This window comes from Choristoneura fumiferana, chromosome 30 (assembly GCF_025370935.1).
Source record: "Choristoneura fumiferana chromosome 30, NRCan_CFum_1, whole genome shotgun sequence".
Lineage (NCBI taxonomy): Eukaryota > Metazoa > Arthropoda > Insecta > Lepidoptera > Tortricidae > Choristoneura > Choristoneura fumiferana.
Window position 1 is genome coordinate 7,754,035 of NC_133501.1, and position 17,878 is coordinate 7,771,912.

The 17,878-nt window shown below is 38.4% G+C and overlaps 2 protein-coding genes and 1 long non-coding RNA gene across 4 annotated transcripts in view; 1 reads left to right on the plus strand and 2 right to left on the minus strand.

The window, feature by feature from the left end:
- LOC141444713 (uncharacterized) overlaps positions 1–7,370 on the minus strand; it is a 28,721-nt gene extending 21,351 nt beyond the window's left edge. For both annotated transcript variants that reach the window (XM_074110317.1, XM_074110316.1), the window contains exons 1-3: positions 7,136–7,370; positions 4,553–4,684; positions 743–1,432 (exon numbers count right to left, since the gene is read on the minus strand). In XM_074110317.1, coding sequence (XP_073966418.1) covers positions 743–1,432; positions 4,553–4,684; positions 7,136–7,270 — 957 coding nt within the window. In that variant the 5' untranslated portion in view covers positions 7,271–7,370. The remainder of the gene's footprint in view (positions 1–742; positions 1,433–4,552; positions 4,685–7,135) is intronic.
- Positions 7,371–8,063: 693 nt separating this feature from the next.
- On the plus strand, positions 8,064–9,848 carry LOC141444761 (uncharacterized). The gene is made up of 2 exons (XR_012453206.1): positions 8,064–9,580; positions 9,679–9,848. It is a non-coding gene; the product is annotated as an uncharacterized lncRNA (long non-coding RNA).
- Positions 9,849–9,939: 91 nt separating this feature from the next.
- LOC141444715 (uncharacterized) overlaps positions 9,940–17,878 on the minus strand; it is a 61,126-nt gene continuing 53,187 nt past the window's right edge. The window contains 3 exon segments of the mRNA XM_074110320.1: positions 9,940–12,028; positions 13,603–13,697; positions 14,876–14,952. Of these exon segments, the coding sequence (XP_073966421.1) occupies positions 11,923–12,028; positions 13,603–13,697; positions 14,876–14,952 (278 nt within the window). The 3' untranslated portion in view covers positions 9,940–11,922.

Sequence of the window (17,878 nt, forward strand, 5' to 3'; positions counted from 1 at the left end):
ATGAGTACACATAGAACCTTTTAACACTAATTTGATACAGAAAAGACATGCGATCTAGTCGCGAGATGCGTGCAGACTGACAGGTCATAGCAATCGACCTCTAACAGTGAATGAAGAAAATTCACCCTCAAATTTGGAAAAAATAACATTAAATAAAAAAGGGTAGGTCCGTGTGAGCGCGTCGTCAACAGTGGCTAATTGGGTATTTTCTATAACATATTTGTTTTGGTTCGTTAGTTTAATATCTGGTAGCATGGTGAGCGGTTGTTGCTCTGATGATGAACACTGGTTGAGTTCGAAACGCGTCAGTGTAGTGGGTGATAGTTAGGTTTATGCGATGTGTGTGTTACAGCGGAGGTGCATGAACACGCGTTTGTTGCATAGACTTATGTAGTTATCGTAAGGTAGCGAATGAGCAAATTAATTGTTTTCAGTTCATCAATCTATCTATCTAATACCTTTAACCTGTCCTCTCCCAGAGGCACAAATTTGTGCCCAAATTCCTTTGATCCTGTTATCCTGGGAGATGACAGATTAAAGGAGCAATTCTTGTATATACATATTTAAGGGATCTCGGAAACGGCTCCAATGATTTCGATGAAATTTGGTATGTAGGGGTTATCGGGGATGACAAATCGATCTAGCTTGGTCTTAACTCTGGGAAAACGCTTGGTACCGAAGTTTAGCACGAGCGGAGCTCGGTCACCCAGATATTTATTCATTAAACAAGGTGAAACCTTACCGGCTCATGTATCTTGTTGTGATTCTCAAAAGTGATCATCGAGAGGAAACCCTTGCAGCACTTCTCGCAACGCACATGGGCGTGCCTGTAGTTATCTGTCTCTTTCCGACACTCCATCTCTCTCCTTTGCTCCTCCTCATTCAACTTCACCACTCTAATGTTGTATTTATTCTCGAACTTAATATAATCTTCTTCTGTACTAAAGAACCATTTGAACCCTTTCTTTTTCCTCGTATATTTCTTACTCTCTTTAATGTCTTCTTCGTTCTTAATTCTTTTACTTTCTAGTTTTTTGCTTTTCACCTCTTTTTTTCTTTTCACCTTCTTGACACTTTTCGATCTTTTGCGTAGAGTCATAGGTTCGCATTTGATGTCAATGTCAGTTGCGATTACTTCTGCGAATTTGACATCATTGACATAAATTTCTGGTTCGCAAAATTCTGATAAAAGCTGTGAGTCATTGTCGCTGTCAATGTCAAGTTTGTCAATGTCAATCGCGCCAAGTTTGTCCAAAGTGTCTGTCTTATGAAATGTGTCAGTTTTATCGAAAGTGTCAATTTTATCGAAAGTGTCAATTTTATCGAAAGTGTCAGTTTTGTCATCAGTGTCTCTGTCAATCTTGGTGATTGTAAGTCGGAGGGATAGCTTGTTGGAAACTCTATCTATGGTTCGTATGTAATCTGTAGTTATCTGTAAAAAATAGAAATGGAATTGAATTATTTATGTATTCTTACACAACTCCGTTTATCAAACAATAAAGATCATCATCATCATCATCATGTCAGCCGAAAGACGTCCACTGCTGGACATAGGCCTCCCCAAGACTCTCCACTCAGACCGGTCTTGTGCTTACCGCATCCAACGCGATCCCGCGATCTTAAACAGGCCGTCGCTCCATCTTGTTGGAGGCCTACCGACAGCTCGTCTACAGATACAACAAAGATAAATAAAGATGTATTTGAACAAATAAAAAAAAAACTTGTACGAGTTTGTTTTCTATAGTCTTTTTTTTTTTAAATACTTAAAAACTATATTATAGAATTAAAGAAAAAAAAATACAAAAAATAATAATAATAAAAATACAGGGATGTATGGGGTCCCTTAGTTACAATACTAAACACTAACTATATCTAAACTATATCTACGTTCAGTCGAAGTGTAGAATGCTTCCACCTAGGGCTATGCGGTATTGGGTTTGATGGCGATACCGGTATTATTCCGGTATTCAAATTTTGAAAACCGGTATCCCGGTATTTCGGTATTTTTTCGGTATTTTCCGTATTTTCCCCTTATTTTTCTTTCTTTCTGTATAAGTCTGTTGTTTTGTTGAAATATAACCAATATAAATGAAAAGCAAGATTTAATAAACTTCCCTTTTAATGAGCAAGTATTAAAATAAAAAACTGAAGTTGTTAATTGTTAACTAATACTAATATGGGTTTCTCTAATTTTTCGGTGAAAATTGTTTCGCCGATTATTAGTTCCCAACCAAATTTTCGCATAATATCTTTTGCTTGTACGAGGCTCATTAAATATCCAGTTCAAGCTTGAAAGGTTTTGAAGGTACTGATGAAATCTACGCTCCGCCCGGAACCTGCTCAGCTCCAAAACCCCGAGAGCTTTCAGCTCAAACTTCAAAACCGTTTCGAATGCCTGTGTGGCGACGTGGACGATTACAACGACGGGTTTGTGGAAGCTGTCCATACGGTCGGGTCTAACTTCTTCAAAACCCGCCGTACTATAACCAATAGGCTCTCGCGCTCTGGCCTTAGGCTCATGGAGGTGAGGCGTGAGATGCTGCTACAGTCCTCTGGTGACGCTTGTCGGTATCGGCAGTTCAATAGGCAGGCAGATCTCAAAGTCTCTGAAGCGCGATGTACGCCGATTTAATACCAAAAGCATTGAAGAGGCTATTAAGCGTAACAGAGGCTCTAAGGTGTTTACCAGGGATCTGTCTGTTAGTCAAAGCCGGTTAATGAAGTTGAAGACCGACGACGGCAGAATCATTCGGCAGAATCATTTCATCCAAACCTGAGCTGTTGGGGGAAGTCGAGAGGATTTATGGATAGCGACACGACAACCCGAACACCCGTCGAAAATCTAGCTAAAGACCCGAGCGCTAGATTAACCCGACACTATCACGAAGACATCCCGGACGTCAGCCTGTACGAGATTAGTATGGCCCTCAAACAGCTTAAGAATGACAAAGCCCCGAGTGACGATGAAATTACAGCCGAACTCCTGAAGGAGGGTGGTAAACCAGTCCTTAAGGACCGCCAGACGCCGTTTAGTTCCGTCCTCCACCAAGGGAGAACGCCGAAAGCATGGAACAGAAGACAGTGGTGGTGCTCATCTTCAAAAAAGGTGATAACACATTGCTGAAGAATTATAGACCCATCTCACTTCTGAGCCATGTTTACAAGCTGTTTTCCAGGGTCATCACAAATCGTCTCGCAAGCAGGTTTCACGATTTCCAGCCTCCCTAACAAGCCGGCTTCCGAAAAGGCTATAGTATCGTAGACCACATGTACGTTGCGGCAGGTTATACAGAAGACCGAAGGGTATAACCTCCCCCTTTGCCTTGCATTTGTGGACTACGAGTGTTGCAGGCTCTCCAGCGGTGCCAACTTGACTACCGGTATATCGAAGTGTTGAAGTGTCTGTACAAAAACGCCACTATGTCCGTCCGACTAAATGACCAGAGCACGAAGCCTATTCCTCTGCAGCGGGGAGTCAGACAAGGAGATGTGATCTCTCCGAAACTGTTCACCGCTGCATTGGAGGATGCTTTTAAGGTTCTGGACTGGAAAGGACGAGGCATCAACATGAATGGCGGGTACTTCACTCGCCTTCGATTCGCCGACGATATTGTAGTCATGGCTGAGACCATTGAGGACCTCAGTGCTATGCTCGCAGACCTCAGCAGTTTCCGACCGAGTTGGCCTAAAAATGAACATGGGCAAGACGAAAGTCATGTCTAACTAATGTCCATGTTGTCCCAACTCCCGCAATAGTCGGGGGCTCTGCGCTCGAAGTTGTTGACGGCTATGTATACCTGGGACAAACGGTCCAGTTAGGTAGGTCCAACTTCGAGAAAGCTTACACTACAAATAAACAAAGCAAACTTGTGCGCGGTAAATTTTAAATTTGAAAGTAGATTAAGAGGTAAGTAACTTCAAAAGCCATAAGTCTGAAGACAAAAGTTATTAAAAGTGCTTGCTTGTTTGAAATTAAAGTCGATTATTACTATTTTAAACACAAAGTCAAAATACCGAAAAACCGGTTTTGTAGATATTTAATACCGGTATTAAAAAAGGGGAAAAAATGACCGGTATCCCGGTTTTTCGGTAATACCGAATACCGGTATCCATGCCCTACTTCCACCGTCATAAATTTAAAAATAAATAATTCTCCCATTAAGGTCTGCAGGGGAACCCTAAAGCTCAAGCACCCTATTAACCCTATTACTAAGACTTTGCTGTCCATCCATCTGTCCGTCTGTCGCCAGGCTGTATCTCATGAACCGTGATAGTTAGACAGTTGAAATTTTGACAGATTATTTATAACTGTGGCCGCTACAACAACAAATACTAAAAACAGAATAAAATAAATATTTAAGAAGGGCTCCCATACGACAAACGTGATTTTTTGTTGATCCCCATTGGTTTCTGCCTTCACCGACCCTAGTTCTTTTACTAATAATTTTAATCTGAATTTAATTTGGGTCTATATTATTCTGCATAAATTAATATTCCTAATTCAAATTGGCTTAATATGCGAAACAAAGGGTCGTTTTTATTTGTAACATACGTAGTGTGTGTGCAGCGACTGCTTGAGCAGCGTCTCGGCAGTCCGGCAGCGGCGCCGCAGCTGCAGACTCTTCAGCAGCAGCGCGCGGCAGAAGCTGCACACGTGCTGCGGCAGCCCGTCCCACACTGACAACTGCCGACAACAGGCCAACAGTGCTCGGTGTAAAGCGTCACACACTACGCCAGAGGTTCCCAAACTTATTTCAGTTATTTTGTAGGCCCCTTACCGCCCCCCTCTAGGCCTCCAGCGTCCACTTTGAGAAAGGCTGCACTACGCAGATGCGATAACATTTTATCTGCATATAAAAACATCATCATCATCAGTGGCCTTAGGGTGTGGCCAACAGGTCGCCCGGGGCCTCACGCAACAACCCAAGCATTTTTTTTTTACTATTTTCGCATCACATACTTTTCACGAAGGACAAAGGGCCTTGCAAAGACCTGCCGCACGGAGCCTTGCAACGGGTAAGGCCGCCACTGAATCATCATCACAACTTATAAACGTCCCACTGCTGGGGCACAGGCCTCCTCTTGGAATGAGAGGGTTTAAATAAACAGATATAAAAACTTAATTATCTGAAACTATCACACACTATGCTGGTACGATACTATTGACTGCTTTCTTTCTCAACTTCATATCTACCCAAATGGTATACAATTTTTTTTTCCAGTAATCTGCTGTCAGTCCGAACAAAGGACTATGATCAGATGTGCTGTTCCAGTTACTCGCGTTTCAGAGTGTGCCCTCCAGCGAGGCGCAATTACTCATACTTTCCTACGTGTTGTCTATTTGTACTTAATACTATTGTTGTGTCTTGTGTTGTGAATAAATGTATTTTCTTTCTTTCTTTCTTTCTTTATACAAGACAATACATAGAAACTAGAAGCATGTCTTCAGTTCTTGGATGGTACGTCTTTTGAGCCAAATTATATTATACAATATAGGAAAATAGTTTTCTCCATTCTTTTGTAGCCGCAAGTTGTGGCAGATATTGATACAGGCTAATCCATACTAATATTATAAATGCGAAAGTAACTCTGTCTGTCTGTCTGTCTGTCTGTTACGCTTTCACGCAAAAACCGCTGAACCGATTTGGATGAAATTGGGTACAGAGATAGAATAGACCATGGGAAAGAACATAGGCTATCTTTTATCGCGAAAAAAAGGCTTTAAGGGGTTGAAATAGGGGGTGAAAGTTTATATGGTGGAAGTTCGTCGCTGTTGGAAATAAAACCATGAAACTTGGCATTTAGGCACTTAATAAGAAATAAGTCGGTATGTCTTTTAGCTTTTTTGAAAATTCGACCTGTGAGGGGATGAAATAGGGATGAAAGCTCATATGGAAGGTCGTCATTATCGAAGATAAATCGATGTTTCTTTATGAAACTTGGTATTTGGGCACGTGATAAGAGATAAATAATTGTTCGAGCGTTTTTTAAATTCTTCTTCTTAAAACCGGTTAAAATCGACTCGAACTCGCGCGTCAAGGGTTCCGTGCATAGGTATTTATGAATATCAAGTGTTAGCAGAGCCAAGCTCATAAGCAAAATGTACGCAATGTGGGGTCATTTTACATGGCTTATTAACATATATAGTCAGACATGAACAATTATGATTTTCAGATTTTTCTTACTTATTTTGCTATAAAGGGAATAAAATTTGCTATAAGAGCTTCCTTTATACAAAATTTCAAGTTTCTAGGACAGCCGAAAGTACCCTATAACTTTTTTTAAGTTTAGGGTTTTAATTTGAACTCGATAAATACTCCGCACATTTACGGGATAAAGGGTCTTGACAGACAGACGGATGGACGGACAGCAAAGTCATCCTATAAGAGTTCAATTTTTTCCTTTTGAGGTACGGAACCCTAAAAAACATTTGTTCCGGCTCTTTTCAAATTTCGACATTTTTCATACCTACTTGAAAATATGGGGATGAAAGTTCGTAAGGAATTCCAAACAAATTTACTATAAGTATAGAAATATGTGTAGCAATGCTTAGTAAGAATGCCGTCTTAATTATAATCTACCCTCCTAACTTACAATACAGGACGTAAGATGTCAAGAGCTCACTATGAAGAATTAGTCCTTTTGTGTTGGTAGGGTAGAATACTTATATTTTACCAAAGAAACAAAAAAATTTAGTTTAGATATAAAGCAATGTATTAAAATAGGTTATTTTCAGTAAACCGTAGAAGTTTCTATGTGCTATTATTGGCAGATTAGGTACCCTAAATAAATTAAATACTTTCCAAAGATACTATTCCACGCGGACGAAGTCGCGGGCAAAAGCTAGTAATATTATAAAATCAAAAGTTTGTAACTGTGAGTGTATTTGTTATTCCTTCACAGTAAATCAGCAGGGCGGATTTGGATGAAATTTAGTATTTAGATAGCTGGACGTCTGAAATAACACAGAATACTTTTTATGCTGATATTCCTACGGGATCCGGATAAAATAAATGTAATCTTTAGGAATTTCCATAGAAATTGAGTATAATCCGGGAATTTCAATTCAACTGCCGATTTAATGGTTTACACGTGCGAAGCCTAGTACTATATAAAGAAATGTAAAATTACTGACCGTTGTTCCTAACACTTCGACATAAATCTCATCCAATCTGTAATCATGAATACCGAACAATGTAGTGTCTGTAGCCAAACATATCCGGCAAGCGAGCAGCTCCTCCGCCCCCAATTCTAGCTTAATAGATGCCATATTGCACGCGCTTTAACACTTTTAACTCAAGAAACCCATTTTAATAAAATCAATGAAGGAAAAACGTAAATAATTGCAGCTGAAGCAGAATTACTTTACGAAAAACTATGGTATATGCTAATGGAGTTAAGTACACATTAAAATTTTCCAAATGATTTTAAACTCTATCCAGCTGCAATAATGATTACAATGCCACAACGACAATTTTTAAGAGTAAAAGTGCCTGCTTAAACGTACCTTGTTGTCAAAGTGACGTTTCCAAATAAGGATGTTGTCAGCAATTAAATAAAAAAACTACCAATAGTTTTCGTTTTTTTTTAAATCAATAATTGGACGGTTTTAGAAAATGCACTTAGCCCAAATTATACTACGTGTAATAGTTTCCAGTTCATTTGCAGTGTCGATTTAGTTTTTTTATCCAATAGCGGCGTGTGTAGCCTTCTATCACAGATCACGACTCATATTATAATTTCAAATTTGACTGGACAGGCGTAAGAAGCTAAACCATTTCTATTTCTTTATAGGGTCCAGGGCGCCGGATTTAAAGGAGCGCCTGAAGCCTATACTTTCTAGAAAATTCCCAAAAGTTGGGGGCTTCGTAGAAATCTCGCCCAGGGCGCTGGAAGTGCTAAAACCGGCACTGCATAGTGCGAAGTGCGGGTGCACTGGGCGGAATTCGAACCCGCATCTCTCGGCTATACACGACGATTTTTCCTCACTTATCCGCAGTCATAACAACAAAAGGGACTTCATACAAAGGGTAGATGTTGGGTAGTAAAACATAATAAATAAGGTAATAGCATTTATTCTGATAACGTCTCGCGCACTGACGGGCTAGCACCGACCTTACTGTACACACTAATTACATTTATACATTTGCACACATTTACAGATGCCTCAAGCTTAACGGTTTATTATATTTGCATTATTTTATTTCCAATTGTTAAGAAGAGAAGCTTCATAAGATCTAATATATTTTTAGTGTATTTCCCCAAACATGATCAATGCTGTTGCATGCCTGTTATTAGTGCATGAGTGGGGGCTATAACTTTATAATTCACATAAAATTTAATGTCTTGTTCATGTACTGTTGGCGTGTCTAATAAAAAAAAATTGTGGTAAGATGCACAATGCAATTATTTTGCGTTTCGTGAGCTATTTGTTATTATATTAAGAACATAGTGAAAGTTGCTTTTCTGCATTAAAATGATAGTGTTTCCTGAATAAATAAAGATAAATACCAAAATCAAGTTTATATTGATAATGTCATTGGCTGCAACATTTACAAAAATCTTTTCTTCAATTGGATATAAAATAGACACAAATGTAATTACAATGGCCGATATTATAACACCAGTGTATAAAAGTGACACTTAAAACTTCATTCATTGGAAATAAGATTAATTATTTGTTTTGTAAATGTTATATGCTTATTTCTAAAGACATGCATAAAATTTGCAAAAACATATAGGAATTAAATGAGTGGGTCACTCTATTTGGAACGGAACTATTATATTTATTACACAAAATCATCGAACAACAAAAAATTCGTAGAAAAAAAATTAAGTTTCTTATTTTTCCGTTTTAATTTTTTGTCAGAATAGCGGTATCTCAACGTCAAATGTCACTTTTATACGCGGTATTATTTATATATTTTTTTATTCCAATACGTTAATAATTTATAATATGAAGCTATAACTTTTAACGATATAGACAATAATATGTAAAGCAAGCCTTTTTTGTTAGTAACATACTAGTAATTAGTAACGTTGAAATATGCTAGGAGCTCACTAAAAATTTAATAACACGAGTTGCTCGCGACTTCTGCGTGCCGGATAAAGTTTACACTCAAAAAGTAACTCACATTAATTTACCAACTAGCTGTTGCCTGCGACTCCGTCCGCGGAGAATTCGTTTATCCTCGTAAGGCCGACGTCCAATTTTGATCATTAGAATTTGAAGCTTAATGTCAATTAATGCAGTTTGACATTAGCTTTGACATATGTCTTAAATTTAGGACGTTGGGCCTTACGAGGTTAACCTCTATCGCTATCCCGCGGGAACTTGCAATTTTCCTGGATGAAACTATCCAACGTCCTTCCCCGGGAATCAAACTATATGTATACCGAATTTCATGTAAATCAGTTCAACGGTTTAGACTTGGTGAATTAACAAACAAACAAACTAAAAGACTTACAAACTATCGCATTTATAATATTAGTGGGATAAAAAACCAGTATAACAGTTAATAGCAATCCTGCTACTGAACCATTGAGATACACCTTTGACCTCATTTACACTTTTCCTCAGGTGATAAGTCAAAGTCAAAGTCAAAATATCCTTATTCAATCCAGGCTATAACAAGCACTTATGAATGTCAAAAAAAAAACTACCACCGGTAGGGTAAGGGTCCATCACCGGTTGGTTTTTGAAAAAAAAAAGGGATCTCTTCCAGAATTAGTTTCAGATAATATACCGCATACAAACAAATAAAGTTAACCTCTTTATGGTTATTCGATCATATATTTTGTTGTATCATAGCTCATCATGTGAAAACTACAAATATAGGCTACTAAGTGACGAATAAAAAAAGAACTGTTATACCTTGAGTGTTTGCAGATGTGTCATAATTTTAGAACTGTTCGTCTTATTTTCAGTAAGCTCCTACGATCTGATTTTAAATCTAAAAAAATACACCTATATAAGTAGAAGGAAGATTTTTACATTAGTACTCTATACATAACTACATTTAATTGATCAAAAATATAATTATATGACACCATTCTTTTGGAGATACTTTGTTAATACACTGATGTCAAACACTCACTGCCCGTGATGTCATAAACAAACACTTGTTATTAAGGCTATTCAAGGCCAGAGTGAATAGGCTATTGCTGATCCTGCTTATGACACAGGGTAACGAGCCTTTGACATTACTTTAAAGCCCAGTTTAAATCTGCAATAAATATCGTGAAAATTGCTTTACATCGTCAGACTGTACAGTAAACGATATTGACGTGATCAATCGCGCCGCAATGTAATACAACTTGCACGATCTTTCTTACAAGTCAATGGGGCTTTATTCTTATTTTAGTAATATTACGCTCTACAAAACCATTTCAGGTGTTTTACTGTGTTTTAAGTTATTTTTGTGTTGGTATCAAATAACTTTTAGTTTTCTTTCAAAATAGTAGGGCTTGTACATACACACTGGTATACAATATAGTTTTATTATTCAAGCCTATTTTTTCACAAATCTGTTTTTTTCGCGTGATTATACAATATGACTCTTATGAACAACTACGTTAGACTGACAGTGGTTAAATGCAATTTTCTGATATTTTGCGATTATTGTACAAACTGGCTTTCTCTCGACTTTTGCTTTCATTCAAGTACTTTACGTCATTCAACATCTTAGTTACGGAAAAAAAACTAGATTTCTTTTTCCGTTTTTTATTTTTTAAAGTGGTGGTATAAATATATTTTTTTCTCATTACAACGTTTACGTTTTAGAGAGTTTTATTTAGACCTACAAAATTTCAAATTTAGGATTTATGAAGCTATCATGCTGTTAAACATGGTTTTATATGTTTTCCTTCAAAATGTTCGGAATATAAAGACAAAGCTACGAGCATTAGTACAGAAATAGTTAATATTTGGGATATGATTTTTACAATGATTTTAGTCTCGCAGACTTTAATTTGTACTACTTCTAATTGTGATGTTTTTAAGATGTCAAATATATTTATTTAGGTAAGACGTATTTGTATTAAAAAGTCATTTTTAATGACCTACGATATGAAGATAATTGATAGCTCCATTCACATGCATCATTCAAATTTGACGTTTATATTTCAACGTTGCCACCACACGCAAAATTACTACTAAGCGTGGTAGTTTTTAACTCTTTTTTTTTTGGACGTGGGTATTAATAGATCGCGATGCAGTGTCGCAGAATTTTTCCAGGATATTTTTCTCTTCTCCAGAATAGAATCATCTTGCATTTTAATTAATGCCCATACGGTATTGAACTATTTTGCCAAGCTGCCAAGAGCGCTGCCTAAGATATCACCAATATTTGGAAGAATTATATTTTTTCTTTTGAAAATATAAAATTTTACTCGCAAATGTGATGAAAAACATTGTATGTCGCACGGGCGGTACTAGAATTACGAACATCGACTCATTAAAGTTTCTAATAGACTCTCGTTCGTAATTCCTTATTTACCGCCCTTAAGACACAATGTACTATTATAATTTAAAGCATGTCAATGCGTGGTATAAGAACGAAAAAAAAAAATTCAAGCTACCTTTATGTAGAGTTATAATATAAAGATTTGAAATTCAAGATTAGACAGAGAAAGAAACAGCACGTGAGGACACACGCGAGTAGCGCCATACTGCACAGACATAGATTTTCAAAAAATCACTATAAATTCATTTTTAAACCGAAGTACTTTTACTTCGCAAAACATAGTCTGTATCTCTATATTTTCATAATAATATAAGCGATTTGGCAAATTGAGTCGTTGTCGAATACCGTATTGTTTTTTGTAACAGCTTGCACAAATAAACAAGGCGTTTCCTGTTATCACACAAGAAGGGGTACTAAACCCCGCATTTCCATTGATTACCGCATCAACATACTAACGTTATATAGTGTGTATGTGGATTAGATATGTGTTAAAGGTCCGTCTCGGAGGCCTGCGTCTCCAGCCAGTGCCGCTCGCGCCGGCGGCGGCTGCGCGTCGACTCGCTCTGAAAACAAATAATAATTAAGAGAAGTCTCTTCGTTCCATTCTCCATACAAACGTAGTCCCGGTCTCATTTGAAAACTAGGCAACAGAAATAGATGAAATTTTGTAAGTATGGATGAAATTTTGAAAGCAATTTCAAAGAGTCATTCGAAAATAAAAGAAAAAAAATTAGGTTATTTTGGAACTAGAGTGTTTTGAGAACTATGCATTATGAGAATGAAGTATTACGCCACCTACAGGTGAACACAATTTGGGGTATTTTGGGAAAGGTGTATTTTGGGACTAGTTCTCAATGGTTCTCGTGTAAATCGAGAATGAGCCTTTTTGGAAATATGGTGTTTTGGGCCTAGTTTCTTATGAGAAGAGGGGCTTTCGAAATTAGAGTGTATTGACTAATAGTGCGTTTTGGGACTAGTGCATTCGCCACCGGAAAGCTAGACGTAATTATCAACGCCTGTGGTTTTTCAGATTTTCATATAAATGTGTAATATCAGAATTACAGGAGCACAAAAGTCGCCAAAAAAAGATGTCAACTTTGCACGAGAATTACAGACTAATAAAGCATTTTTACAAAAAATCTAAAAAACCTTAGGCATAGAAAACCACCTTTAGTGACCCGACAAGTGCTGAGTGGACTCCTTTTTCGCATTAGTATTTTACTTTTAATTTATTATTTTTCTTTCATCTTAGCATGAACATGTCTGTACCTAATCCTTACTTATGCGAAATAAAGATTTATTATTATTATTAAAATATAATGAATATCATTGACTTCTGTGCTATATTTTTCGTACAATATGAGGACAACGAAACCCAAAAATATAAAATACTAAGGCTGCATTTACACGAAAGATGTGCGAGGATGCGATGCGAGGAATGTGCTTCATTTACAATACAATACAATACAAAGACTCTTTATTGTACACCAGACATAGTAAGCGATACAGAAAACAGATACACAGAGATAAAAAAAAACCTCCCTACCTACCTCGCCCCTCGCCTCGCTCCGCTCAACATTTTATTTTCTCAAAAGAACGACCACCAGAGATGTGCTGTGCGAGGATAGGTAAATAAAGCGTTGCTATGAGGGCTATCGCGCATGAATTCGCCGCTCGAGGTGCTAGTGTAGCGTGAGGTCTCCGAAATGTCAAATCTCTTAGTTTTTGGGTTTATAATTAGAATAATTTTGTGAATATTTTACAATACCTGAAATTAATTATGGCAAATATGCGTTACGGGGCAATAAATGTCTGTGTTTTGAGACAGTTTTGACTTTCGGAAACTTTTGTCCTCCCTATTTTTCCGAACAAAACGGGACTACGCAACACTGTGGTTGCTCGATATTTTTATGGCACGGTTTAAAGGGGTTTTAAATATGATTTTAATCTAAACTTTGTTTTCACGCCCGTAATAACAGACTTTGAAAGCCACTTAAAAACCTCACGCAACAGTGGCGCCATCTACAAAGACAAAAAACGATAGCCCTCATTGGTTCAGAACTAACACATTCCTCGCGACATCTCTGGTGGAAACCTTTGCACAAGTAAATACAGCTTCGTTCCATAGAGCACGTACCTTGAGCGGGGGCCCCTGGTCGGGCGGGCGCTGCGTGCCGCCCGCGCCCGCCGCCGCCGCCGCGCCGCCGCCGCCTCGCGCGCCGCCAGCACTTCCTGGGAACAACACGCCACATAACACCAACCTTATAGAGGCTAATCAATACCTGTATCATGTAATTCAGTAACTGATTGCGATGTTAACTGTTCAGCTTTAATTACACTGATGTCTTATAGTTATTTAATAACAATTGAAATTTATAAACCCGGACGCGAGGGCAGCACTTCTACGTTTTATATTGCAACATTCTTTACTCTTACTATACGGTACCTACCAGTCATATTGACAACGGTGTCGGTGATGTTATTTAAGGGAGTATTTTCTAATTCTTCAGACTTTTTCTATGACAAATACTTTTATACATTGTGAATTACTTTCCTTCCAAGGCTATGGATAATCTTCTGCATTTAAACGCACAAAAACACAAAATAACACTTTGTTGTTTTTTTAGAAAAATATGGCTCTGTCCATTGGAGGACAATTTTGCCAGTGTCTAGTAGGTTTTGCCGTTGTACGGTAAAAAAAATCTAGAAAACGAAATATGAGACGTAATGGTGGATGAACGATCTACATTAATTTAATTTGTCAAAATAACACTTTAAAATACCACGCGCAAACAACGTTAAACTTTGACAGCAATAGACAGATGACATTTGAATTAAGTGTTACCAGTGCAAGAAATTAGTTCTATTGGTTTTCCGCAATATGACGAGGTTTTTTATAATTCTGATCAGCCTTTACATAATTATTTAGTTAATAAAAAAAAACATGTAAAGTTACACAAATTTAAATAAATAACAAAAAAGTCAGCTAAATAAGTACACAGGGAATCAGTCAAAGGACCAGTTATTTTATTATTTCAATAAAAATGTTTTTAACTTAAAATTAAGGTTACTCTACTTTTAAAACTCCAACTTCTTTGAAAACTAACCGTCTTTACTAGAGTACTTAATAAATTATAAGTAATAATGTCACATAACATAAAAGTCAATCAACGTGAAAACAAAGTAGGATGACCATAATTTCCAATTATTCCAATTTGTGTTTTTTTTGTTGTTGCTGACGAAACTAAGGCAACCTTTAGTCGTACCTTATTGTGATCCTTTGATGAAACTATGTTAAATGATCATTTTTTGCTTCTCAACCCCGAAATCACCCTATACTTCCGAAAGAGATTTCGCGACCCCTTCGGGGACCCCGTGTACAAGTTAAAGAGCACTGCAGTAACACCTACCTGCATCATCACAGCCGCCTCCATTTCAGCCATGCTGGCGCTGCCCACCGACTTTGGTAATTCGTCTTCTTCAACATCTAAAAAAGAAACATTACTTATTTATGACTATAGAGAATGTGTGTGTGTCTGGTAGTCTTTTAAGCGATAAGACCGCCTGTTGTCTACCCTGAATTTATGTGTCTTATAAATTTTTTGTACTGTTTTGTGGCGTGCTATAAAAAAAGAAAAAGTCATTACTGTTTGGTATTTTAATAAAAACTGTTGTTTTTATACTTTTTAGATCTTTTATTTCACAACCGACACAATTCAATTCAATTCTTAGAAGTATAGCTCCATCGATACTATCGATGATTCCGCCAATGTCGAGGTTGGAAAAGACACTATCGGTTAGCCGTTGTACGGTAGCTTCGGCGTGCGGTACTCGGATGAGAATCTAGAATAAGACAACACAAACATAAATTTTGTTAAACTACCTACAAAAATAGTTTGTTAATTTTTATAAATTTACATAATACAGTTATAAGAGGAGTGTGCGCTATCGCAAGGAGGAAATTTAAATTGATAGGGCGAGGGATATCAGGAGGGAGGAGGTCATATAGGGGGGTAACAATTTTGGAGCAATGGAAGAACATGTGTTCGAGGGTGCCCTCGTCCATGCCGCATTCACATATGGAGTGGTCTCGAACCCGTATTTTGGCGAGGAAGACTGGTGTGCATACATGTCCGAGACGAAGGCGAATGATAGTGGATGTGATATTTTTGGGAATCGATTTTGTTTTAAAGAACCACGGCTTTGTGGGCAGATCAGGTTGGAGTTTCCCGTAATGTTTACCAACACAAATTCGAGTAGTTTGCCAGCAGGAGTTCCATGTATCACGCATTTGTGGTAATGCGAGAGCTCTTACGTCGCGTGGGAAGCACTTCTTATACTTATCACAGCCTAATTCGATGGCCTCTTTAGCACACATATCCGCAGTCTCGTTGCCTTTTATGCCACAGTGACCAGGGATCCAGGCCAGTACTATATCTAGGCTTTCGAGGTGAGATTTGTGTAGGATTTCTTTAATTAGTAAAGTAATGCAGAAGTTGTCTTTAGCATGGAATGGCCGCTTGACAATGTCCTGCAAGCAGCTTAAGGAGTCTGTGAGTATGAGCGATTTTGAGATTTTATGTGAGTGGGCAAAAAGAATGGCTTCAAGCAAGGCCACTGCTTCACCAGAAAATACAGAATTGCCAGGAGGAAGCTTAAAATTTAAAATTATTTTATATTTTGGTATCCACACAGCAGCACCCACAGGGCCGCCTTCTGATAGTCTTGAAGCATCGGTAAATATGATAAGATAGTCAGACCAGTTTTCTCCTATCACCCTATTGAAGAAACTGTCAGCATTAGGTTGTTTTTTATGAATGCCGAGGCTGAGAAGGACAGTTGGTTGGAAAATTAGGCTATCATAGTCTGTTTCAAATAGGGGGTTTCTATAGTTTTGGAAGAGTGAAACAGGAAGGGCTTGTATTTTTTGGAAGCTGTTAACTAGGAGTGGCTTCACTTTATGGGTCCAATAAGGTGAGGTGGAGACATACTGTGTGAGGGACTCTATTATAGGAAGTAGGGGATGGGAGGATGTCTGAAGGGTTTTGGACAAAAAACGATCAGCTAGGTATTGTCTTCGGAGGTGATAAGGAGGATCCAAACATTCCACTTGCAGGGCTTTAGTTGGAGAGGATTTCATTGCGCCCGTGATTATCCTCAGGCATCTAGCCTGAATCTTATCCAATTTAGACAGCGCCAATTTGCTACAGGGCTCCAGAAGGAAGCATCCGTAGTCAAAGTGGCTCCTAATGATGGCGTTGTAGAGTAGCTTCTGGCTGTACGGGTGAGAGCCCCACCTGACTCCAGATAACGCACGCAGGATGTTTATGTTTTTTTCTGCTTTTTGGCTGACGTAATTGAGGTGGTCGATTCCCGTCAGTTTCGAGTCTAAAATTATTCCCAAAAATTTTACTTTCTCCTGGTTCGCAATAGGATGATCGTTAACCTGGATGTTTGTTTCAGGCACGGCCCTTTTACGGGTGAAAACGACGACACTGCTTTTGTCTGGAGACAGAGAGAGGCCGTGATCGCCGAGCCACGTGTCCAAGTAGTAAAGAGCAGAGTTCAGGGAATTAGAAGCTTCGGTTACCGATTTTGAAGACGTGTATAGAGCTATGTCATCCGCATATTGGAGTATTTTGCAGAAGCAATTGACAGAGGTGTCGAGATCAGCAGTATATAAACTGTAAAGGAGAGGGCTAAGGACTGAACCTTGTGGAAGTCCCTTCCACACGAAGTAGGGTGAGGTTAGCACTCCATTACAGCGGACAAGGATAGAGCGACCCATAAGCAAATTGCTTATGATGTTAATGGTCCTCGCCGGAATACTCAGATTGAGCATTTTCTGCCTGAGTAAGGGAAGATCTACATTATCATAAGCTGCTTTAACATCCAAGAAAACGCCAACCACATGCTCACCACGGGAAAAAGCGATTCTGACGTCCGAAGTAAATACACTTAGGCTATCCATGGTTCCCATACCCTTTCGGAACCCAAATTGAGTACTGGACAATTTGTTGAAGGTTTCTACGAACCATTCCAGTCTGTTTTTAATCAGATGCTCCATAATTTTGGCAGGTACGCAGGAGAGAGCAATAGGCCTGTGGGAATTCGGATCAGCGGGATCCTTGTTTGCCTTTAAAAGAGGGATTACAATTTGAACTTTCCACTCCTCCGGTACCTTCCCTGACAAGTAAATTTCATTTAAAATTTGGAGGAATAGCTGTTTGGCACTATTGGGAGATTGGGTTAAGAAAGAGTATGGGATGCCATCTAAACCTGGAGCGGAGTCTTGAAGGTGGTCAAGGGCGCAACATAGTTCTTCATAGCTAAAAGGCTCACTCATTCTGTCAGATGGAGATGAAGAGGAAGAGTACTTCCCGATGCCATCCTGGGATGGGACAAAGGGAGGA